Raw genomic sequence first — 21,249 nt, forward strand, 5'->3', positions numbered from 1 at the left:
TTTTGTAAACGGGGTATGTGTTATTCGTAGCTTGAAGTTGAACTTTCTCCTCGATAAAGACATCGTTGATAAGGCTGTTGACCACATGAGCGCCCACCGGAGCGTAGGATCGCGACCATAGGACCACACCGGAGGTGGAAAGAATCTCAAAGGCTTCCAACATCTTGCACAGTGGTCTGCAGTGAACGAGGGTGGTGAGAGATATGGGGAAGAAGTCGATCCGCAAGACGGTGGGGAACAAATTGCGGGCGGCAAAAGCTGAGCTGTTCGGGGAGCCGAACTTTCTCAGCAGCCACGTATAAACCCAGTTGGGGCCCATCTCACTCTCTCTCTCCCTCCCTTGACCAACCTGCATCGCTTTCTCTGCTACCGAAGCTCCCCCCACACCCCATTCTTTTAAGCTCCCTGTGGCTTCCGATCCCTTAGATTTCTTCCACGATTGAGCTGTGAGAAGCATGTACCGCCAGAATTTTGCTCCTCCGCCCGCGCAGTCGCCTCCGCTTCACCATCCTGTGCCGCAACATGTGTCCACCGTCCCCATGATGCGTTCACCACCTCCCCCGACATCCCAACAGTCTCAAACGGCCAGTTATGGCAATCCTTACCAGCCCGCCCCTGCGCAAGGTGGCAGCGGCACCTACGCGCCCGGATTCGGGGGATTCATCAATGATCCCACGGCACAGATGGGATTCCAGGTCGGGAAGACCGCGATGGCTGCCGGACAGGAATACATGGAGCAGAATGTAAGCACTGAGACATGCACACTGGTGTGATATGGGGTCTCCCTTGCTGACGGGCACACCGCGCCTCTATAGTTCAACCGCTACGTCTCGATACCCGCGCTCAAACATTACTTCAACGTCTCCAACTCCTACGTTTTGAATAAGCTGGTTCTGGTGCTTTTCCCATGGCGACACAAGCCCTGGTCTCGCCAACAGGCACGCCTGACGACGGCCTCGACGGGGCCGGACGGCCAGATCTCCCAACAGCAGTACTCGTCCATGTTCCTGCCCCCTCGCGATGACCTGAACTCGCCCGATATGTACATCCCGGTCATGGCGCTGGTCACGTACATCCTTCTCTCGTCCATGCTGGCAGGATTCCGAGGCAATTTCCACCCGGAGCTATTGGGCTCGACGACCACGACAGCCATTGCGGTGATCATATTCGAAATCATCTGCCTGAAAATGGCCATGTACATTCTCAGTATCAACAACGAGTCGCAACTCCTGGACCTAGTCGCTTACTCGGGTTACAAGTTTGTGGGAATCATTCTGACCATGGTGTTCTCGGAAATCCTGACTCCAGGGAGGGGCACCGGCGGCTGGATTGGCTGGGTCGTATTCATCTACACATTTCTGGCCAATGCATTCTTCTTGGTAAGTACCACGCCTTAACGCTGGAAGAAACCCTCGCTCATTCTTATGCTTTAGCTCCGCTCCTTGAAATACGTCTTGCTTCCGGACTCGACTAGCGATGCGTCCATGCGCACCGGGTCGATGCACACCGTTGCCCGCTCGCAACGCAACCGCCGCACCCAGTTCCTGTTCATATACTCCTACGTCGTCCAGTTCATCTTCATGTGGGTGCTGAGTCGGGAGGGTCCCATCGCTATGGTTTCTGCCAAGGCCTCTGGCTCCGGGACCTCTTCATAGTGCGTAATGCCGATAGACAGTCAGGAGAAAGGCATGCGGCATAAACGGGGAATACTGTTTGGTAGATGGCTTGATTACGATCATTATGTATGCTAGATAAATACCACTATTTTGACATGTTTGCGTGTATCCGTAGAATGGAGATCTTGCTCTTCGTAGTTGACTCACCCACCATTTCATTTCGGTGGTAGTTAGGGTTGGGTTTGGGGTCCAGACCTTTCTCGAGTGTTCGAACGGAGCCTAACCTGTAGTTGTCTGGAAAAGCTGCTACCTGAAAGTACTACGGAGTATCTGTGTCTCGAGAAAGAAAACTAATGTCTTCAAAATCTGCATTCATAATATCTAACTATTCTAAACACTCTCAAAACTCATGCGAAATAAAGAATCCCTAAAAATGCAACGTTAGAAACAGAATCCAACATAGCAAGCAAAGCAAAATATGCCAAAAAGAACGTCCTCAGAGATCTTGGTGATGGGGTAATATCATTGCCAAGGCATCAATTACTATCTAGGCAGTGCAAGTTGTCTTCATAGGACGGGACAGGGGGGATGAGCCGCGGGAAAAGGTGCTGAACGTACCGAAGAGTGGAGAGCTGAGAGCAAGTTGAATGGAGCGTTGTTTGAAGAAATCCTGCATGTCTGATTGAATTAGCAACGTGACGACAATGCAATATGAGTGACAACAGTTGAGAGAAGTTTTCCAAGTTCAGAATATGTAAGAAAATGAATATCATGCTTCAGTACTGCTTAAGAAACCCCGGCGAGGGTTTCACAGATACTGGGTCAATCGCAAATTACCGCATCATGTGAAGTGCAGAGGAAGTGAAGATAGAGTAGGACCTACCAGTGAGAAAACAAGAAGAGGAAAATCTGAATGTTAGTGAAAGCGACAGTCGATTGAAGTCCAGAACATCATCTTGTTGGGACTCGTGAAGCTGCAAAGATGCTCAAGCAAAGCTGCTCACAGAAGGAAAAAGTAAAGCCGACAAGAAAAGCGGCGGAAGTTTAATAGCCGGCGGGACGGAGCGGAAGAACCCCCGTGGCCGGGATCAGGCGCTAAGGCTCCTTAGCAGCCCTAGGCCACACAGCGGCGAACGGTGAGTGGCTGCTAAGCGAGATTCTGTGGGCAAAGGGCCGCAACACCGAAATTCGCGATCCGGCAAGCCAGAGCGAACTTGTGCGTTTCGGACGATTCCTCGACAACCCCGACCCTTCGACAACTAATTTCCTCCCACCGACCTCCCGGAGTTTGTCGACCGTGAGTTCATGATCGCCTTGGCCGTTTCCCGTCACCACTGTGTTTACTGAGACCTTTTTTTTTGTCGCCATTCTAGGAAGCCTTCGCCATGGCCGATATCGATGTCAAGATTGCTCAATGGAAGCTCGTTGAGGTTGGCCGCGTGGTCCTGATCCGCCGCGGTCCCTTCACCGGCAAGCTGGCCGCCATCGTTGAGATTGTCGACCACAAGCGTGTATGTGTTTTCCCGGATTCTGAGGACAAATATTGGGAGGAAATGCGAGGACATGAAAATGAAAGACTCGGGAGGCAAAAAACGGAAAATCATCGGCCATGATATTGACAAGAGTCGCAAATCGATAGGTTCTGGTTGACGGTCCTTCCACCGAGGAGAACAAGATCGTGCCCCGTCACGTCCTCCCTCTCTCCGCCGCCACCCTCACCCACTTCGTCATTCCCCAGCTGCCCCGTGCCGCCGGTACTGGCCCCGTCCGCAAGCTTTGGCAGAAGAACGAGATCGATGGCAAGTGGGCCAAGAGCAACTTCGCCCAGAAGACCCAGAGCGCCGAGCGACGGAAGAACCTTAACGACTTCGAGCGCTTCAAGGTCCTCAGACTCAGGAAGCAGGTACGTTGAAAATAGTGGATTGATTGCGTTGGTTTGCATTATGGGCCGTGTCGGAGGAATTTTACGGATGGGAGGTTCATTTGCGACAGCAAAGGACTGAGGATCTTGAACGGAAACCAATGCGCTTGCGGTACGACTGGACATGACTGACATTGAATTTCTCCAGGCTCGCTTCGAGGTCCAGAAGGCTCACGCCAAGCTCCGGGCGGCTGCTCCTAAGTCATAGATGGTTTATTATGAGGCTCGGTGCATAGTGTGATGGGGTGCCTTGGGACGGTTAAATCTTGCTGAGGGTTTATTTTATTTTTCAGCAAAAAAAAGACGCTGTACGCTTTTATCATTGACAGCTTAAAATGATTCGAGAACCTTGATACCTTCACGGGTTACGCTCGTACGTCACAATAGACGGCACCTGTTTTCAGGCCAGTGTATGACTCTGGAATATTTATCTAATATCGATCTTGATATTGAAATGACCGGTCCACTCACTACCTCCGTTGGAATTGGGGAATGACCAAAATAAGCTGTAATCTTTGATATGCTCTGGGTCCATATTTTATGACCATTACTCCTTACGCACCACCAAATTTGCCCAGAATGAAAATTAGATCCTCACTCTGAATATCGTAGCAATTAAATCGATAGAGAATTAACAAGTGAATGGCCTTGTTGATGAACGTGAAGGTTCGATCTGTAGATGCGTCGCTTCTGTGTGTCCGGGGTGAGGGTCCCAATAAGCTCGCTAACGATTTTCGGCAGGATGACATTCACACAGCTTTGCGACTTCCCAACTTCAACCAAGGCAAAAAATACCCCCTCATCCACCACAGTCCTCTTTCTTGCGACTAGGTATGTAATAGCTGAATTTCCGGTCGCCATTTTGAATTCCGCCCTCGATTTTGGGTATTTCCTACGGTTTTGTGGGAGAACCTCGGGGGGTGGTTCCTTGGGCCATCCTTTCGAGCCTCCCCCAACCCAAGCGACCAGTCCTGAATTGAGAGACTTACTTGCTAACCATCGTCTTCTTTTAACCGACAGCCCGCTTTTAGGCTCGTTCAATTATCACAATGGCTGACCCCCGCGTTGAAGAGATCCACGACGAGGAGCCCCAGAAGGCGGGCGTTGAGGATGCCGGCAGCTCTTCTGAGTCCGAGGCTGGCGATGAGCCCACCATCCCCGGAGGTGCCGCCGTCACCATCCACTCTCGTAACGAGAAGAAGGCCAGAAAGGCCATTGGCAAGCTCGGCCTGAAGCACGTCCCCGGCATCACTCGTGTCACCCTCCGCCGTCCCAAGAACGTATGGATACCAACCCCGCCTTTGACGACAGTCGCTGCTTGAGGTGTCTTTGGAAAAGAACCTGGATACAATTTGATGGAGCAGCAATCATGAAGGATATAGGAGGCTAATGTGTCTGTTCTTACAGATTCTCTTCGTCATCAACCAGCCCGACGTCTACCGTTCCCCCTCCAGCAACACCTGGATGTATGTATCCACCTGCTTTCCCGGTTTCTGTGATATAGCAAAGCTGGCTTACACGTTTCAACAGCATCTTCGGTGAGGCCAAGATCGAGGACCTGAACTCCCAGGCCCAGGCCTCCGCTGCCCAGCAGCTCGCTGCTGCTGAGGCCGCCGCCGGTGGTGAGCACGCCGGTCACGACCACGAGCACGACCTCGGCACCGCCAAGGCCCCCGAGACCGAGGCCAAGAAGGACGAGGAGGAGGACGATGGAGAGGCTGTTGACGAGTCTGGCCTCGAGGCTAAGGACATCGAACTGGTTATGGCCCAGGCTAATGTGTCACGCAAGAAGGCCGTCAAGGCTCTACGGGAGAACGACAACGATATCGTGAACTCGATCATGGCTCTCAGCATATGAGCTCTGCCGCATTGATTGCACGCTATCAGTGGCTGAAACGTCTTAGCCCTGCTGGCAGGATGGACTTTGGGTGCGAGGTCAGGTTGATATCCCCTTGGATGCGTGTGCTGCCAGGCCCCATAGTGTAAATCATATAGTCAACCCAAAAAAGCAGAATTCATGATCTGAACCGATTTGAATAATTTATCCATGACGTATCAAATTTTACCATTGCAAAGTAAATATCAAATCCATGAACGCATAAACCAATTCCCCATATATCATTAATCCTGTTAAGCGCCCATATCCGAAGTCTTGGCTCTCTTCGTTTGTGGCCGTTCGGAACACGGGAACCGCCAGCCTCACGTGACGGCATCCCCATTCCAAACCTTGCCGAGTCAACCCTCACCTCTCCGAACCTCCTGCTTTGCACGTTGAACTCCCCTCTCCCACCCCCGTCTCCCTCCCAACACACTCTTCAAAATGGCTGCCGTACGTGCATTGAGCTCTCTAATCCCGTCTCCGACCGATCATGTCGGGAATTTTGACCGCTAACCCGTCTCCGTGGAACAGCGCAGCGCCGCTCTCAAGATCGACTGGGTCAAGGTCTCCAGCTCGCTCGGCCTCCGTGGCCAGACCGCCGCCTCTCTCCAGGCCTTCAAGAAGCGTAACGACGATGCGCGCCGCAAGGTCCAGGCTCTGTCCGAGCAGCCCCAGACCGTCGACTTCGCCCACTACCGCAAGGTCCTGAAGAACCAGGCCATCGTCGACGACCTCGAGAAGCAGTTCAACGCTTTCAAGCCCGCCACCTACGATGTCTCCCGCCAGTTGAAGGCCATCGATACCTTCGAGGCCCAGGCCGTTCAGAGCGCCGAGCAGACCAAGGGCAAGGTTGAGGCCGAACTCCGCAACCTCGAGAAGACCCTTGAGAACATCGAGACTGCCCGCCCCTTCGACGAGCTCACCGTGGTATGTTATGACAAATTGCCGATACATCGAATGGAACAGTGCATTGACTTCATTCTTTTTCTTTTTCTCAGGACGAGGTTGCCGCCGCTCAGCCCGAGATCGATGAGAAGACCTCCTCGCTGGTCTCCAAGGGCAGATGGATGCCCGCCGGATACAAGGTACGTTCAATCCTCGTGCAGATATTGCATATCGCCCTCTCAAACATCATTACGTGTGCTAATCCATTCTATAGGAGCGCTTCGGCGACATGTCCGTCGTTTAAATTGCCAGAACTCTCTTTCTGTCATTTTTTTCATGTCTCCTTTATCCTTCGACCTGTGTACTCACTCACACGACGAAATCTCCTTTTGTCAAGCATGTTGGCCAGCTAGGATACCCTTTGCGTCTGGCAGTGTGGTGTCGGTTGTTGGATTGTGTATAGAAACAATGTTCCATTTAGAAGATGATTTTCTTCGTGCCGTGGTTTGGTTGTTGTGTTGTAGCGTAGCGTAGAGTCAATATATTTGTAGAAGCGTATTTTATGTAAGTAAATGCTGCCTTCAATTTATGGTTTTCCGTTGTTCATATTAGAAGTCCCTTCGATGTTAGCTACTGTTTCCATCTGCAGAAGAGTGATAAATAACAAGGCCGTATCGGGATATATAATTGCAGAAGCAGATCACGTACTCCAAACAGGCAATAGAAGATTCGATTCACACACTGATTTGACTCAGATATATCCTGGATATTGACATACAGATAAATCAAACAACGTCACAACAATTTTAGAATAAATAGTAACGAAATAGAATAATAATGTAAGCCCAACTACCTCGCGTGAAGTGACTGGCGGGAGACCCAGTACGCCTTGGCCTACACTGTCATCAACAGTGCCGGGTTAATAGTCTACATGACCAATAGAGCAATATGGATATTTTATACTTATGCCGAGGAGTACCTCGTCCTAGACAATAGTAGGGTAACCTGCGGGATTCGCAATCTTAGTAGAATTGCTTAAGGAGTGGGTCTCTATAAGTTAGATGTTTTGATGCCTGAGGTGTAAATCTATGGCCATTTCATGTGGGTGGAGAGGCGACTTGCCCTCCTACGTAACATCTTCGAGAGCAGCATGATCAACCGAAGCCTTCTCCCCTACATTCTAAGCTCGACCCAGGAATTCTATGAAATGTTGAGTTCTTTCAGTCCTATGTATGCTCGCAAAAGCGAAAAGAAACCAAAAACAGAATGATCCGGCGTATATAGTCAAAATCAACGAACAAAACAGGTACAGATATGTTGAATACCGAAACCAATAAAAGCGCCCAAAACTCACAACAAAAAAAAAAAAAAAAAAAAAAAAAACAAACTGGAACGCATCAGGAGTAAGGAACAAGCAGACTAACTACTGACATCAAAAATCAAGCAAATGACAAATTGCCGAGGTATGAAACCGACCTCACCAGGCTATAGTGTTAGACTTGCAACATTGAAGCCTATTTTTCAACTGTTGACTAGGATAGTGCACTGCATCAAGGTCCTATTGCCACTCACACGACAATTGTAAAGAAGCAAAGCGACTTTACAACCTAGTCTGACATCCGCACCCGCTAACAACATCACAACACCGCCGCAGTAGATCATCCAACGATATAAATCACTCGTTCTGGTTCGAATCAAGAGTGCTCTATGCACCCTTTTCGTTGCTCACCAACGAGGAGTCCGGCGACCATACTGGTCCCGCTTCGAACTGCTGGGGTCGCTATTGTAGGGAGCATTAACGATCACTTCAATGCTACTGGTATATACCAGGTCTGAAGATAGAAACTCACCCTGAATACCTGTGGTGTGTAGTGAAGTCCTCCCTGGCCTTAATAGTGTTATTGAAAGCCCTATCTCTCCACTCTTCGTGGATCGTTCGCTTGCCGTAGGATTCGTAATGGTATGGGTGATCAACAAGAAGTCTGTCCCTGGCAATGGCCATCCTGAGCAAATTAACATCAAGCCTGATTCAGGGATAATTTCTCAACGAACTCGAGACTAGCCTCATGTATTTCCCGAGCAGGTTCGACAAGCTTTGCATGTTGATCAGGTAACAAGCCTGCCCTGTTTCTCTCATAGAAAGCCTTCTCCTCCTTGAACTCAGCAGGCCTGTAGTCCTTGAGGAACGTCCTCCTCTCTTTCTCATAGAGAGCTTTGTAAGCTTCGTTTATGCTGTTTGATGCGTGGGTAAGAGTCCGATAGTGTTTGTGGGCTGCTTGGCCACGAGCCTTGAGCGTACGTCCATGAGCTGTATCAGGGTACACGGTGCGTCGTTCTCGACCGTACGCCGCATCGGTGGTATTCATCCGGGCTGCATGAACAAGTTTGGACTTTTCTTTATCTCTAGGGTCCATTGTTAATGGCCTGACATCGTTTAAAGCGGACAAGAATGGGGTAGTGGAGACTGAGACAATAAGGCAATGAAGCAATGAAGCAATGAAGCAATGAAGCAATGAAGCAATGAAACAATGAGAGAGATTGGGGGAACGGGAGAATAGCATAATGAGAGAATGAGACAACGAGACAGTGAGGCAATGAGGCAGTGAGACAGCGAGACAGTGAGATAATAAGACGATGAGTGAACATTAAACTGAGTGACTGACAGTGTGAACTGATTTATGAAGTCCAAGGCGATTTAGGACGGGCTATACGGAAGACCATGATAAACAGTAGAGGCCTTTTGAAGGCGCGTAGTCATCGCTCCGAAATCATTCGACGAGAAGCAACCACCGGAAAATATGATAGAACAGATTAGTAGACATCTTCACACATTCGCAAGGGATGCCTTGTCAAAAGGTGTTGCAGCATGTGCAGATGTTGGAAAACACCAATATAGAACGAACCCGCATGATGGGCGCAGTAGGCACGCGATATCTGATTGTGCCAGTAGATAGGCTCTACCACCAGGTTAATAGAATTCTGATTGTTCGGTCAACTGAGGGAATCGTCTGGGGGTTCTGACTGGGAACGCTTGAGACAATATGAAGCAATTTGGTTCAGGCTGTTACCCGGACGGCTGAAAGAAATTGGCGGGAACTCAACTTCTATTTTCGATCCTTTGTTATCCTTCACCACCGTCCGATGTACCTTCCGAGCCCCACGTCTAACAACAAGACTTCTGCTATCCATCGGATACCAGGTTAATTTGAGGTCTTCTGCGTTCAATCGAGTACCTTAACTTACCTGTATCTTCCTACTCGTCTAAGAGCCTGGATGTCTCCTGCTTTCTCAACTCTATCGCCCGAGTTGCTGGTCTGCATCTTACAGTGGCTTTCCTCCCCTAAAGACCTTTGTTCGGCCCTCGGAGCGACGTCCCAATTCTACAGAATCTTTACAACATATAGGCGGTCCATATTATCGGCAGTCTTACTGCGCGCCATCCCGCCCCAGGTCGATGCGGACTTTCTCCTGGCATACCGTGCTCAGCGGATTTGGGATTTTGCTCTCGAGCGGCAACATGACAACCATCTTACGAGGATTCCTCGTCGCGATTACGGAAAGAAGCTCGAAACCCTGAGCCAAGAAACCACTGCTATTCTAAAGGCCGCCGAGTCAGGGAAGAGTGAAGAGCTGCATAATTTCGTTTCAGACAGCGAATCTCTGACCAAGTTATGGGGATTCTACCAAAAATTCGAAGACCTCATAACATTATACGCCAAAAAGGCACTGTCAAACTTGCAGCAAACTTCTGGTGCTTCAAATGATACACCGGAAAGTTTACGGCTTTCTTCTGATGAGAAAGTTCGCCTTCAAAGGGCTTTCTTCCGGTGGGAGGTCTACACATGTCTCTTCCAAATTTCACAAGTGACGCACCATGATGATCGCCATCCAGCACCTTCAGACGACCCAGCGCCAGTATATGCAACAATATTTCAACCATGGGAAATTGAAGAGATCTGCTGCATCTGTCAGTTCTCCAGAACCCTCATCGAAGAGGTTTGTGACGAGCTCGAAGAAGACTTTGTCACGACAGTAAAAGCCAAGGAAGCCGCGTATCACCCCCCCAGCGAACCAGATGTTATAGAACGCGACCTGAGCAGTAATTTGGATTACTATTGCCTCTGGTGGTATGACGAATCTTTCAAACGGTGCGACCGTGCAAAGCATGTCGCCTATCTAGTCGCTCGGGGAATGCTATCCATGTGGAAACTCAAACACGCACCGTTTCAAACAGTGAGACGCATGATCGTAAGGTCGCAGTTCGAGCACAAGGACCGGATATCTATCATTCAAGGATTGGAAGAACTGTGCTATGAAGAATATGAAATAGACGAGAGCTCGGAGGACTGCAATCTTGGTTGGCAGTGGGCAGTGACGGTGACGGAGGGATGGGGACCCTATGCTCCCGCCAATTACGCGCTGCGGAATCAAGGTTATGTGTTCTGGGATCAAGCACGCCTGGAGAGAGAAAAACAATTTCAATCGCCCCGTTGCCCAATTAAGAGTTTATATGAGTTTCCGCCTGGGTATCAAGCACATGAAAGACTCCCTGGCGTTGAGACCAAGCTCAAAGACCTCCAGGTCCGCTCAGAGGTTATTAAGGAGATAGCTGATGAGGTAGGTGGCATAGATGATGGCACTGATGTGATAGATTGGCGAAATTAGGCATATACTAGGGAATAGATAGAGTAGACAAAAAGACAACCTCACAAGGCCCACGCGCCGGCTGATTCCCTTCCCAAACAGAAAAACCCTCCGGCTCTATAGAGACATATGAAAAGCGCACTCGTCTGCGCTAATGTAGGTCCGCCTGCGTTGTAATAGTCCGGCGAGACGGGCATTTCACTACCTCATTAAGTTATTGCCTACCTAAGGTAGTATCCTTCCATCTTTACTTGTTGCATTCAAATCCCCAGAAATATAGATAGGGGGATACTACCCGAAGGGATGTAGTGGGTTACTTGGAGGTGATGGGCCAGGGCTTCTTGTTTGAGTCTCATGTATAGTACTGTGTTTATGTCATACTATATTCTCTGTGGAAGGATTAAGCGCCCGACCCCGCCTTGAAGTACAAATCATGTGGAACAATCAACAAGCGGAGACAGTGGTGGTTGATCACTATGCCTCCTTTCAGGGTAACTAGTTAACTTTAGCCAACTAGTTAACTTAGTTAAGTACACCCGGAGTATCCCCACAATGCCTCACCTTTCATCATCAATAGTCGAATTAGCTTTGCAGCTAGTCATATGGCATCGTTGGTCTTAGAAAGGCTGACATGGACGCTCCAGACCCACTGAAAGTAAGCGATCCTTGTCTCTTCTTGCTCATCGATCCAGCTAACCCAGACACCTTCGCAGCCTATAGAAGGAGAGGGCCCAACTCCCAAATGTTTCCCTCTCGATGACTGCGATATTTCTCAGATCTCCAATGAAACCCTGACCACATTGTTCGAAACCGAGCCAGCCCTCAATTCCTACCAAGGAACACGTATTGTACGCCTATCCCAGGCATTGATTCTCAAAGGCGGGACTAGAACTCGACCATGCGAGTTCAACATCCTCAAGCTTGTCAGTGAAGCAGGAGAGCGAGAGAGATCGAAAGCCATTCCAGTGCCTAGGGTACACCGAGTTTTCAACATTGAAGCGGACGAGATATATGGTTACAAATGCCTGATCCTTATGGATTTTATTGATGGCAGGTCAATCGAACAATGCTGGGGTGATCTGAGCCATACGGAACGGGTAGACGTCGTTTCTCAAGTCGCCTCCATAATAACCGTCCTGCGATCTATTCCTTTGTCTCCGCAACAGCAGCAACAACCCGGCCCGGTGGGCTGTAAATCCTGCGTGGCTCTGGGATATTGGTTTACTGATATAGGAGCCGGCCCAATTGAATCGAAAGAGTATCTCGAATCTTGGCTCAACGGTCGACTTGACGTATCCCAAAAGTTCCATCAGGCCCCCGACGACGCCCCACTGTTTCATTTTGACAAATTCGTTCTCACCCACTTGGATGTTGCGCTTCGTAATCTGATCCTGGATCCCCATGGCAAAGTTTGGCTGATCGACTGGGGCGATGCGGGGATATACCCTGATGGGTTTGAGGTGGCATCACTCAAAGCACGCAGGTTCGAGGCACCAGAGTACACTGACATGTTACTTGAAATGCTTTCCAAAACACTTCCAATGCATGAGGAGCTATACCAGCAATTGAGATCGGTTACGTTTGCTTTAACCACTGGCCAATGGTTATTTAGGGAGAGAGAATTTTGGTGACTTTAGCATGCTGTGATGTATCATGTTCGAGGGGGCTGGCATGCCTTCAGCATCCGCGTCTGCAAGATGTTCATTATGTTTTTTAGCCTTTTTTTCTGTGAATGGAAAACATCTTTTGTGAAGATAGTCACTATAGTCATAAACAGCTGTAAATGATAAGATCCGACGCAGTTCTACCGGGAGTGCTTCCTTGCAATACATTCCACCGGCGACGGGTCCGAAGGGTTTACTTGGAGACGGTCTGACTGTTTCTACCCAGTCAGCTGATGGCTTTTTCACCAACAACCAAAGGCTGGAATCCGGCTCCGCTGATGACACTGTGAAACGCTGGGATGGCGAGTCGTAGCAGACCGTGAGAGCTATTCCAGCTGGCACTGTAAAGAAGCCAATAAATACCCCTACTATATCCTTCTTACTCGGATCGAAAGTGATATTGGGAATAACAAAAGACAGTCAGACGCCCTCTAACATCATTGAAGAACGCTCAGGAGTCTGTTTATCAGAGACGGGACCCCAAAGTCTGACAAGGAATTCGAAGAAACAGATAACAAACATCATGCTATATCGCCGTAGACTGATTGGTCCACCAAGATCTAGCCCTATTCACTGAGGTTGGGAATTAATCGCGTTCTCGCTTCTTCTGGGGCAACCTTGATAGCACAGTTGACTTTGTACTGTAACTATTTGTGTGCTGTACCGCAGAACAAGCAGACATTCTTAGCCATGGTGGTTATTCTTAGTGTGCTGATACTTTTTATCTCTTACTTAAGTTTCTACTTGACTTATACTTACCTGTTTCCACGTCCTGGAAAGAACCATGCTCGTCACTGCCGCTCAGTGATCGGCGGAAACCAACCTAATAGCCTCAATATACTTCAGTCAAGGGCATTGCCCAATGCAAGTCGTCGACTTGCATTCGGAATCGATAATGTGTTCACAAGTACAGATGGCGCCTGTGTGAAAGACTTCGTTAATACAGCAACGCGCCTAATCAACCTTGGATATCCCCGATGGAAACATCTCTCTGTCATTCTTCAGAGTGCAGCTCGAGACTGGATAGTGAACGCGGACGACATTCGAATCAAAACTATGGTGCAGTCGCTGTCGCTGCGAGCAGCTCTTGCAGTGGTTTGGAAGGAGAATTTCAATGATAATATTGACGACAAATACCTGATCAATCTGGCCAATGCTATCAACCGCGTGTGGATAGCTTCAAAAGACATACGTACCACACGGGAGTTCAAAGATAACCGTGACCTCCAGGAAGCTCTGTTGGCTGTGTTTCCTGGTCATGATCTGACATGCCCTCGACAGAGCCCGCTAAACTTCATCCTCTCCGCCTTCGAAACGCTTTGGCGGATTGTCCTCATGACTTTTATCGAGGTTGGGTTCAAGACGGGCCAGCATCATCCCGAATGGCGAGAAGCTCTCATTGCATTTGCCCAAAGTCCTACAACAAAGGATTTTGAAACAGCAAACCCCATCTCTGCTGGATTTCTTGTCAAAGAAGCACTTCGTCTCTATCCTCCCACCAAGCGAATTTATCGTGCACACAAATCGGCAGCATCGAAAGAGCATACCATTGTCGCGGCAGATATAGAAGCTTGCCACATCGACCCCACAATCTGGGGACCAGATGCCAAGGCATACAACCCATCCAGATGGACACGTTTGACAAAAGAGCAGAAAGACGCCTTTATTCCTTTTGGAAGTGCCCCGTTCATCTGTCCAGCCAAGGCAGTTTTTGGACCCCGGATTATCGGGTTGCTTGTTGGAGTCTTGTTCAGTCAGCTACAGGGAGATTGGCGCTTAGAGGGTGTTGGAGATTTGGCGAGGGCGAGAGAGAGATTGAAGAATGAGAGAAGTTCATATGATGGTGCGGTGTTGGTTCGCTTTTCATGATCTCGTCCAGGAACATATTGAATTGAATTTTTTTTGTTCTAGCCTGTGTACTCGGGAGCCTTGAATAGATGATACAGTGCAGGCAACTCCAAAATAAACGAGGTGGGCCCTCGTCAGCGCTAACTCGAAGGTTGGCGCGGGCTTGAAGCGCTCTAGGCTCACTCACGTGTTACTCTTGTCGCGGCGGCAAGAAACTTGCAGCCCAACCCGAAACCCAAATTCCTTCCATGTGAGGCTATCCAAGCTCATGGAATCTCCCAACCCAATCAAAGGGTCCGGTCCGATGGGGCAAGCCTCTCTCCCGGTTGTAAACCGGTCACGTCTCGAACGTCTACCCGTGGAGATCATCCAAGAGATCTTCCTCTACTCTCTCGAGTTTAACTTCCCTAGAGCGTCGCGATTTATCGCTGGGATTTTATCCAATACGGTGATTTATACCTGGCTCATTCGACTCGCGTTCAGCAGCGCCAACGAGAGTTCAAAACGGGGATTCTTCACCCCGGACTATCTACCCGCGCCATTGGATTTCTGGGCCCTTTCGACGGAAGAGCGGAGAGATCTCCAGACAGACATCCTAGCCTGTGGCTGGTGTACCTTGCCGCTGATTCGGAAGTGTCAGCGGGAGTACATAGGACATGTCATTCGGCGTCAGATGCAAGTTTTCGAGTTCTGCGCGGACGAACTGCCCGCGCTGGCCGAGATGAGCCGTCTTTTCGAGAATCTGGAAGAGTGCGAAAACGACGAGAGGCTTCACGCACAAGGCGCTATCAACCTCAAAGCCCACGACCGAGCCACCGGCAAGGAAGTAAAAGTGGCAGCATGGTTTCACCACGGGGCTGTACAAATCCTGCAGCCGAGCGGGATGGACCCCCGGTACGAGATCTTTCAGCTGCCAGAATGCTCGACTGTTTGTCCGCCTCGCATGCCCGACAAGCTGCTCTGCCCCCCGTGGACCGATGCCAAGCTTGGATTTCTCCAAATACTTTCGGTGGCCGCGTACATCGACGAGGACTCGTTATTGTCGCGTTCGAAGCGTGTGCTTCGACAGGTGATCCGGGATCGGGACTTGGCGACCTTTAGGCGAGTAATACGGATGCACATTCTCGTACAGGACTACAAGTATCCCCAGCGCTGGCCAGTTCCCAATAGTATTTTTCGCGCGGCATTAAAGTATGCAGACGAACGCGACGATCCGTTCGTTAAGATTATGGTGAACCATTGTTGGGAGGACATCCCGCGCGATGATTTGCAGCTGAAGGACCAATTAATGACGAAAGCAGGGCTGAACAGAGTGGGATGAGATTATACGCAGGCTGCCAGGCACGACAAGACAGCAGACATTGCCCTATCGGCATTATGAGATAACGACGTCATGTCGCGCATACAGATTGGAGTTAATAGTGATTAAAGCGGGAAAACTATTGCATTGCTAAAAATACACGCCGACCGAGAAGAAAGCCTGCTCAGAGTAGGGTATGAAAACAAAGGAAAGGACAACGAAAAATCAGTGATATCACAACGATAAACATCCAACCGAAAACCCATCAAACATGATCATCATAACTCGTATGGTTTAGTCATCGAGACGAGGGGTGTCATATTCTTGATCTCCGCGTTGTTGTTCTTCTGCTTCGACCGCAGTAACCACAGGTGAGGCAGGTGATGACGGCACGGCAGATAGACAAGACACCATCGATGATGACCTTGCAGACAGCTCCGATGGCATTCACGATGGCCATTAGACAGGCACCGATGGACTGGAAGACGCCCTTGATCTGTGGAAGGAGTCAGCATCTTACTCAAGACATGCAACGCGGAGCTGAAAGGAGACAAGGGTGACATACACAAGACACGACGGCTCCCATCTTGATTTATTTGGCAGGCTTTGAGGATTTGTTGGACTTGGATGAATTGTTCGAGTTCGAGTTCGAGGAGGACTGAGAGGGAGACGAATCTCTAGTAGGTCCTTTCACAGAGTATGACGAGGAGGCAGTAGTATGAACGGAAGTGTCGCTGAATGGACGCATGATGAAGAGAAAAACCGCCGAAGTGACAAGAGGAAGGTTCTTTTATACGCCAAAGTCTGCCAACAAAGAAAAGAGAATGATGTATGCTGTACGAATAGAAAGGCCAGCAAACGACGTAAACCAGAGGACGGGAAGAGTGAAGATCAGATAGGAGACTGGCTATGATCAAATAACTGACCAAGTCTTTCCCACCGGCGACGCGATTCCGTCATAGCGACGCTGTCAAACCTGGTTCGCAGGGCCTGAATAGGAAAGGGGGCGTGTCAATCCTTATCATGACGAACCACGCCCTGATCCGAGCTCGCAGCCACTGGGTCCAAGAATCTCGCCACTCAGGGCGGGTTTGAAGGCCGTCCAGGTCCTTACTCGGCTTATGCTATGGATCGACCACTGCATGGATCGTATCCGGCTGGAGACACGGATGGATGATGTCATGGCACCGCAGGGGGACTAGCGTTAGGGCTGCGAGCTGCCCGAACGGGAAGAGGATCAGCTGATTCGCCAGCCCTACGTCGGCCTGATCGGGTGACCATCCGCCAATCAGCGCTGTCCGAGACCACGCCGCTTTTGCTCCGACAACTTCTTCTCTCAGCTCTTCTACGCTCGTCTACCAAAGGCAACCCGGTCCAGTTCACGCTCAAGCGCCAAATGACATGGCCTGATAAGACAACCTTATTTTGATGTTCCGCCGGGCATGCTGACCCCGATCCGAGTCCGTGGCCGCCGAAAAAGAAGATTGTCCGATGCTGCGGATCCCCAGTCCAGCTATCATGACCCGGCGACGACGGCCGCGACACGGCGACGGCGAAAGGGCGGTCGGCCCTTGATGTCCGTCGAGCAGAAGCTGACCGCGTCTCAATCTCAAAGTAACAAGCGCGCGCGACTGCTGATAGTCAAACCATCGAAGTCGCGCAAAACGCGCTCGAGACTGGAGGCCCTCCCGGTGGAACTCATCGAAAAGATCTTCCTGTACTCGTTGAATGCGAACCTGCCCCGGTCATCGCCGTCCCTCGCATCTGCAGTCTCCAGCGAACGGATCTACCGCGCCCTCATCCTGCTAGCCTTCTGGAATGACACCTCGTCGACGCCTTCGGTTACCTCCGGTACCACGATCGCGAAAATCCTCCGACCGTTAGATTACGTCCCCCTCGACTATGGCGAGCGCAAAGCCCTCCAAATCAACATCCTGCGCTGTAAATGGTGCACCGTCGACCGACTTCTATCCCAACTTCCGGACCTCATGAACCTGACCATCCAACGACACTGGGTAAACGCAGGGATCAGTATGGCGGCCGACCAAGAAGCGGGCCTTGCGCGCTTCCTCTCGCGACAAGAGGATCTGCGCACCTTTGAAGGCACCGACGCCAACAACGCCCACTACACCTTGTCCATCAACCCCCTCATCTCGATCCAAATCACCTGCCACGAAACCGATCACCAGCAAACGCACCAGATCCTCGGCATGCTCAACTTCCCCGACAAACTCCTCCGCGGCGGCGGCGGCGACCACGACCCGGACCTCTTCACGCAGGAGCACGTCGCCTGTCTCGAAATCCTCCGAGTCACCAGCGGGTTCGCCCGCCCGGACCTCATCCAAACCAACATCCACGTCTCGCGCGAAGCCATACAAGCCGGAATCCACACCGCCCTGATCGAACACAACGCGCGCGCGCTCACCACCCTCCTCAAAATCGACGAGTACGTGTTCCGCAGCGAGCACACCGCCATCGGCCCCGACCAAACCAGCACGCCCTACACCCTCCCTGCAGAACACTACCGTACAGCCGTGCGCGTCGCACGCTACGACCCCACGCTCTTCCAGCTCCTCCTCCGCGCCAGCACCGAGTCCATCCCCGCCGACGACGCGGAGATCACACAGTGGGCTATGGACCTGAATGATGCTTTCGGTCACTGGTTGCTCGATCTGATGCTGTGTCTGCCGCAGCGGGTGGAGGCGGCGAACGCGAACCCGGTCGACGGGGCGCTGTTTTATCTCGGCAGGGCGAATGGTCAGTTGGATCTTGCGCGACGGTATTTGAGGGATGTGTTGGGGGTAGAGGAGTTGGGGTGTTGGATGGAGGAGTGTGAGGTGGATGTGCAGGGGCTGTGGATGGAGAAGGCTGTTGCGTAGGAGGGATGTCTCCTTTTAGTTTGAGATAAGGCTTGATTGCCTGGTTGATTAGCTGAGTTGTACATATGTAGAATTAATAATGTAATGAATGAACTATGGACTTGAATTGTATTAAATAAATCTAATATACACACCCCTCAATTAATAAAAACAAGAGAAACTGGGTGGGCTCTACTCTTCATCCCATCCATCATCACCCTGACCATCATTTCAACCACCCACCCACCCAACCTTTATGACAAAAAACAAGACAAAAAGGTAAAGGAGATGAAGGAAAGGATTACATATTCCCCAACAACCTCACCACCCCCCGAACCCACCCCCCAATCGTAATCTGATACCCCGTCTCCACGACCCCCTTACACATCTCCCACGCCTTATACCCTTCATCCCCTTTCTGCCCGTCTCCACCCTTGCCAATCGGATAATCGACCCTCGGCGGAATGCGCGTCGCCATGACCCTGGGCCACCGATCCACACAAACACTCTTAATATTACAAACCCCGCGGAGTCCTTCCTCGCCTGCGAACCGACCGTATCCGGACCCCTTGACGCCGCCAAAGGGTAACTGCACGGCGTAATACGCGCCAAAGTCGTTCACGGCGACCATTCCGGCTTGGATTCCGGAGACACATGCGGAGATGGAGGGCGCGTGGTAGCCGAAGATGGAGCAGCCGAGGGCGTAGTCGGTGGAGTTGGCGATGGAGATGGCGTGCGGGACGGAGGAGGCGCGCATGAGGAGGAAGATGGGGGCGAAGAGTTCGGTTTGCGCGATTTTCATGTCTGGGGTTACGTCTGCGAGGAGGGTTGGGAGGAAGTAGTGCCCGTGCGGGTGCCGAGGGTGTTTGTATTGCGTGCCGCCGTGGATGAGGCGCGCGCCGTGTGCGACGGCGTCCGTGATGAGGGATTCGAGGCGCGAGAAGCCAGCTGGGGAAATCAGGGCGCCCATGTCTGGGGTGCGCGGGCCGAGCGGAGGAGAGTCGAGGAGGATGGAGCCGATGGAGAGAGATTGGATGCGGGAGGAGACAAGGTCGAGGAGGCGGTCGTAGACGCCTGGGAGGGCGATGATGCGTTCGGCACCGACACAGTTCTGGCCGGCGGATTGGAAAACGCCGCGCATGAGGATGGAGGCGACGGAGGGGAGCTCGCGGATGGTGCGCGCGTCGTCGAGAACCACGGCGGGGTCCTTGCCGCCGAGTTCGACGGTCACCGGGGTGAGGGCCTTTGCGGCGGATTCGCAGACTTTGTGCGCAACAGGCTTGGACCCGATGAAGGTCAGCTGGGCGATGTCCGGGTGGGAGGTCAGGAAGTCGGCGACGTCGGGCAGACAGACGACGCTCTGGACGAGGTCGCGCGAGTGGCCGCAGCTGGCGAGGGCGCCGCGAGCGACTTCGAGGAAGAAGGCGGAGGACCAGGCGGTTTGTTCAGAGGGTTTCACGACCACCGCGTTGCCGGCGAAGAGGCCGCTGATGACCGGCCCGATGAAGTTATGCAGCGGGTAGTTCCAGGAGACGCAGGCGGCGATCACACCGAGAGGTTCGTACGTGACCATGTTCTTCTTGTACATCATGAGGAAGTTGGTCGGTCTGGGCTCGGGGGCCAGGGCCTTCTCGCCGTGATCGATGGTCCATTTCAGTTTCTCAGCCGTGACGAGGATTTCTCCGAACGAGGCGTCCACTTTCGTCTTTCCGGAGTCGAGGCAGCATGCGGTGGCTAGTTCATCCTGATGCTCGAGAACGTATCTGCGAGGGAAGGAAACAACCCGTCAGTCACCGCGTCCCAAGTCTTCCTTTCCAGAGCAGAGAGAATACCACATACTTCAACAATGTCCTCAGAACCTTCCGCCTCTCCGCAAAGCTCGTCTTCGCCCATTCCACCTGCGCATTCTTAGCGGCCTTAATCTTGCGATCGACCCCGTCCTTCGTCTCAGGCTTGGTTCCTTTCCCCAGCACTCTTCCATCGGCGGGACAATAGCTCATAATCAACTTGTCGCTCCATTGCTACAGCAAAGTCTCGAATTAGCACCCCATTCCAACCAAATAACCTAGCAACCATCCTCCCAGTATGAGAAAGAGAAAGAAAGAAACTTACCCCCCGAACCTGACCCTCCAACAACCTCTTCTCCTCCCCATCCACATCCTCCCATTTCCGCCCACTCCAATTCGGTCGCACCTCAGGGGGAATCGGCACATTGAAGGCAACAGCAGCTTCTCTCTGTCCGAGCACAAAAATATAGCCTAGATACACAGCGCCGAGCGAGACCAGAGCGAGACCAGCCCACGGCGCGTGCTCCGTGACCGGCTCCGCGAGGGACTCCGCGAGGGTGTAGAGCGCCGGAGGGATGTAGGGCGCCCAGCTCTCCATAGTGGATGGTGCGTGGAGGCAGACAGGCAGTGGCGAGGTAATTGGTAGGGGGTCCAACCGTGGAGGGTGTTGGGGTTGTCGGCGTCGCGAACCGCGAGGGGAGAGGAATGGAATTAAATTAAGTGGTGGTTCGATGGAGGATGGGAAGCTCCGGGTGGAGCACGTGCCAAGGCGGAGATCGTAAGGTACGCTTTTTCATAGTACTATATTTTATGGGAAAGGAGGAATGGATATGAATTGAAAGAAATG

The 21,249-nt window shown here is 51.4% G+C and overlaps 11 protein-coding genes across 12 annotated transcripts; 8 read left to right on the forward strand and 3 right to left on the reverse strand.

Moving 5' to 3' along the window:
* The first annotated feature begins 280 nt into the window (after window positions 1-280).
* On the forward strand, window positions 281-1,781 carry hrf1. 2 transcript variants are annotated; one of them, XM_046090781.1, is made up of 3 exons: window positions 281-743; window positions 816-1,379; window positions 1,434-1,781. In XM_046090781.1, exons 1-3 carry the CDS (start codon window positions 456-458, stop codon window positions 1,653-1,655), a joined length of 1,074 nt encoding a protein of 357 aa, XP_045946756.1. In that variant the 5' UTR covers window positions 281-455; the 3' UTR covers window positions 1,656-1,781. The 2 variants fall into 2 exon arrangements, with proteins under 2 accessions (XP_045946756.1, XP_045946757.1); XM_046090782.1 differs by having other exon boundaries at window positions 816-1,781.
* Window positions 1,782-2,787: 1,006 nt separating this feature from the next.
* LDX57_009062 (60S ribosomal protein eL14) lies at window positions 2,788-4,103 on the forward strand. Its single transcript, XM_046090783.1, has 4 exons — window positions 2,788-2,913; window positions 2,990-3,127; window positions 3,256-3,519; window positions 3,686-4,103. The coding sequence occupies exons 2-4, from the start codon at window positions 3,002-3,004 to the stop codon at window positions 3,743-3,745; spliced, it is 450 nt and encodes a 149-aa protein (XP_045946758.1). The 5' UTR covers window positions 2,788-2,913; window positions 2,990-3,001; the 3' UTR covers window positions 3,746-4,103.
* A 483-nt stretch (window positions 4,104-4,586) lies between these two features.
* Window positions 4,587-5,395, forward strand: EGD2 (nascent polypeptide-associated complex subunit alpha; the record flags this gene model as incomplete). Its single annotated transcript, XM_046090784.1, has 3 exons — window positions 4,587-4,817; window positions 4,945-5,003; window positions 5,068-5,395. The coding sequence occupies 3 exons, from the start codon at window positions 4,587-4,589 to the stop codon at window positions 5,393-5,395; spliced, it is 618 nt and encodes a 205-aa protein (XP_045946759.1).
* A 462-nt stretch (window positions 5,396-5,857) lies between these two features.
* On the forward strand, window positions 5,858-6,605 carry ATP7 (F1F0 ATP synthase subunit d; the record flags this gene model as incomplete). The annotated part of the gene is made up of 4 exons (XM_046090785.1): window positions 5,858-5,866; window positions 5,948-6,343; window positions 6,415-6,501; window positions 6,576-6,605. 4 exons carry the CDS (start codon window positions 5,858-5,860, stop codon window positions 6,603-6,605), a joined length of 522 nt encoding a protein of 173 aa, XP_045946760.1.
* Window positions 6,606-8,319: 1,714 nt separating this feature from the next.
* LDX57_009065 (uncharacterized protein) lies at window positions 8,320-8,715 on the reverse strand (the record flags this gene model as incomplete). Its single annotated transcript, XM_046090786.1, has 1 exon — window positions 8,320-8,715. The coding sequence occupies one exon, from the start codon at window positions 8,713-8,715 to the stop codon at window positions 8,320-8,322; it is 396 nt and encodes a 131-aa protein (XP_045946761.1).
* Window positions 8,716-9,574: 859 nt separating this feature from the next.
* On the forward strand, window positions 9,575-10,966 carry LDX57_009066 (uncharacterized protein; the record flags this gene model as incomplete). Its single annotated transcript, XM_046090787.1, has 1 exon — window positions 9,575-10,966. One exon carries the CDS (start codon window positions 9,575-9,577, stop codon window positions 10,964-10,966), a length of 1,392 nt encoding a protein of 463 aa, XP_045946762.1.
* A 1,034-nt stretch (window positions 10,967-12,000) lies between these two features.
* LDX57_009067 (uncharacterized protein) lies at window positions 12,001-12,348 on the reverse strand (the record flags this gene model as incomplete). Its single annotated transcript, XM_046090788.1, has 1 exon — window positions 12,001-12,348. One exon carries the CDS (start codon window positions 12,346-12,348, stop codon window positions 12,001-12,003), a length of 348 nt encoding a protein of 115 aa, XP_045946763.1.
* A 1,317-nt stretch (window positions 12,349-13,665) lies between these two features.
* On the forward strand, window positions 13,666-14,478 carry LDX57_009068 (uncharacterized protein; the record flags this gene model as incomplete). Its single annotated transcript, XM_046090789.1, has 1 exon — window positions 13,666-14,478. The coding sequence occupies one exon, from the start codon at window positions 13,666-13,668 to the stop codon at window positions 14,476-14,478; it is 813 nt and encodes a 270-aa protein (XP_045946764.1).
* Window positions 14,479-14,761: 283 nt separating this feature from the next.
* On the forward strand, window positions 14,762-15,778 carry LDX57_009069 (uncharacterized protein; the record flags this gene model as incomplete). Its single annotated transcript, XM_046090790.1, has 1 exon — window positions 14,762-15,778. The coding sequence occupies one exon, from the start codon at window positions 14,762-14,764 to the stop codon at window positions 15,776-15,778; it is 1,017 nt and encodes a 338-aa protein (XP_045946765.1).
* A 1,421-nt stretch (window positions 15,779-17,199) lies between these two features.
* On the forward strand, window positions 17,200-18,636 carry LDX57_009070 (uncharacterized protein; the record flags this gene model as incomplete). The annotated part of the gene is made up of 1 exon (XM_046090791.1): window positions 17,200-18,636. The coding sequence occupies one exon, from the start codon at window positions 17,200-17,202 to the stop codon at window positions 18,634-18,636; it is 1,437 nt and encodes a 478-aa protein (XP_045946766.1).
* A 99-nt stretch (window positions 18,637-18,735) lies between these two features.
* MSC7 (aldehyde dehydrogenase family protein) lies at window positions 18,736-21,097 on the reverse strand. The gene is made up of 3 exons (XM_046090792.1): window positions 20,728-21,097; window positions 20,455-20,636; window positions 18,736-20,378 (listed from the first exon to the last, which is right to left on the reverse strand). The coding sequence occupies exons 1-3, from the start codon at window positions 20,998-21,000 to the stop codon at window positions 18,917-18,919; spliced, it is 1,917 nt and encodes a 638-aa protein (XP_045946767.1). The 5' UTR covers window positions 21,001-21,097; the 3' UTR covers window positions 18,736-18,916.
* Window positions 21,098-21,249: the final 152 nt, after the last annotated feature.

This window comes from Aspergillus melleus (assembly GCF_016097325.1).
Source record: "Aspergillus melleus strain CBS 546.65 chromosome Unknown contig5, whole genome shotgun sequence".
In the NCBI taxonomy this organism is placed as follows: Eukaryota; Fungi; Ascomycota; class Eurotiomycetes; order Eurotiales; family Aspergillaceae; genus Aspergillus; species Aspergillus melleus.

Coding starts and splice junctions, on each gene's coding strand:
- LDX57_009062 (XM_046090783.1), top strand. CDS start 3,002: ATGGCCGATATCGATGTCAAGATTGCTCAATGGAAGCTCGTTGAGGTT. Junction 3,128..3,255: donor AGATTGTCGACCACAAGCGT/GTATGTGTTTTC, acceptor GCAAATCGATAG/GTTCTGGTTGACGGTCCTTC. Junction 3,520..3,685: donor TCCTCAGACTCAGGAAGCAG/GTACGTTGAAAA, acceptor GAATTTCTCCAG/GCTCGCTTCGAGGTCCAGAA.
- MSC7 (XM_046090792.1), bottom strand. CDS start 21,000: ATGGAGAGCTGGGCGCCCTACATCCCTCCGGCGCTCTACACCCTCGCG. Junction 20,637..20,727: donor TGGAGGGTCAGGTTCGGGGG/GTAAGTTTCTTT, acceptor ACTTTGCTGTAG/CAATGGAGCGACAAGTTGAT. Junction 20,379..20,454: donor GTTCTGAGGACATTGTTGAA/GTATGTGGTATT, acceptor CTTCCCTCGCAG/ATACGTTCTCGAGCATCAGG.
- hrf1 (XM_046090781.1), top strand. CDS start 456: ATGTACCGCCAGAATTTTGCTCCTCCGCCCGCGCAGTCGCCTCCGCTT. Junction 744..815: donor AGGAATACATGGAGCAGAAT/GTAAGCACTGAG, acceptor GCGCCTCTATAG/TTCAACCGCTACGTCTCGAT. Junction 1,380..1,433: donor TGGCCAATGCATTCTTCTTG/GTAAGTACCACG, acceptor CTTATGCTTTAG/CTCCGCTCCTTGAAATACGT.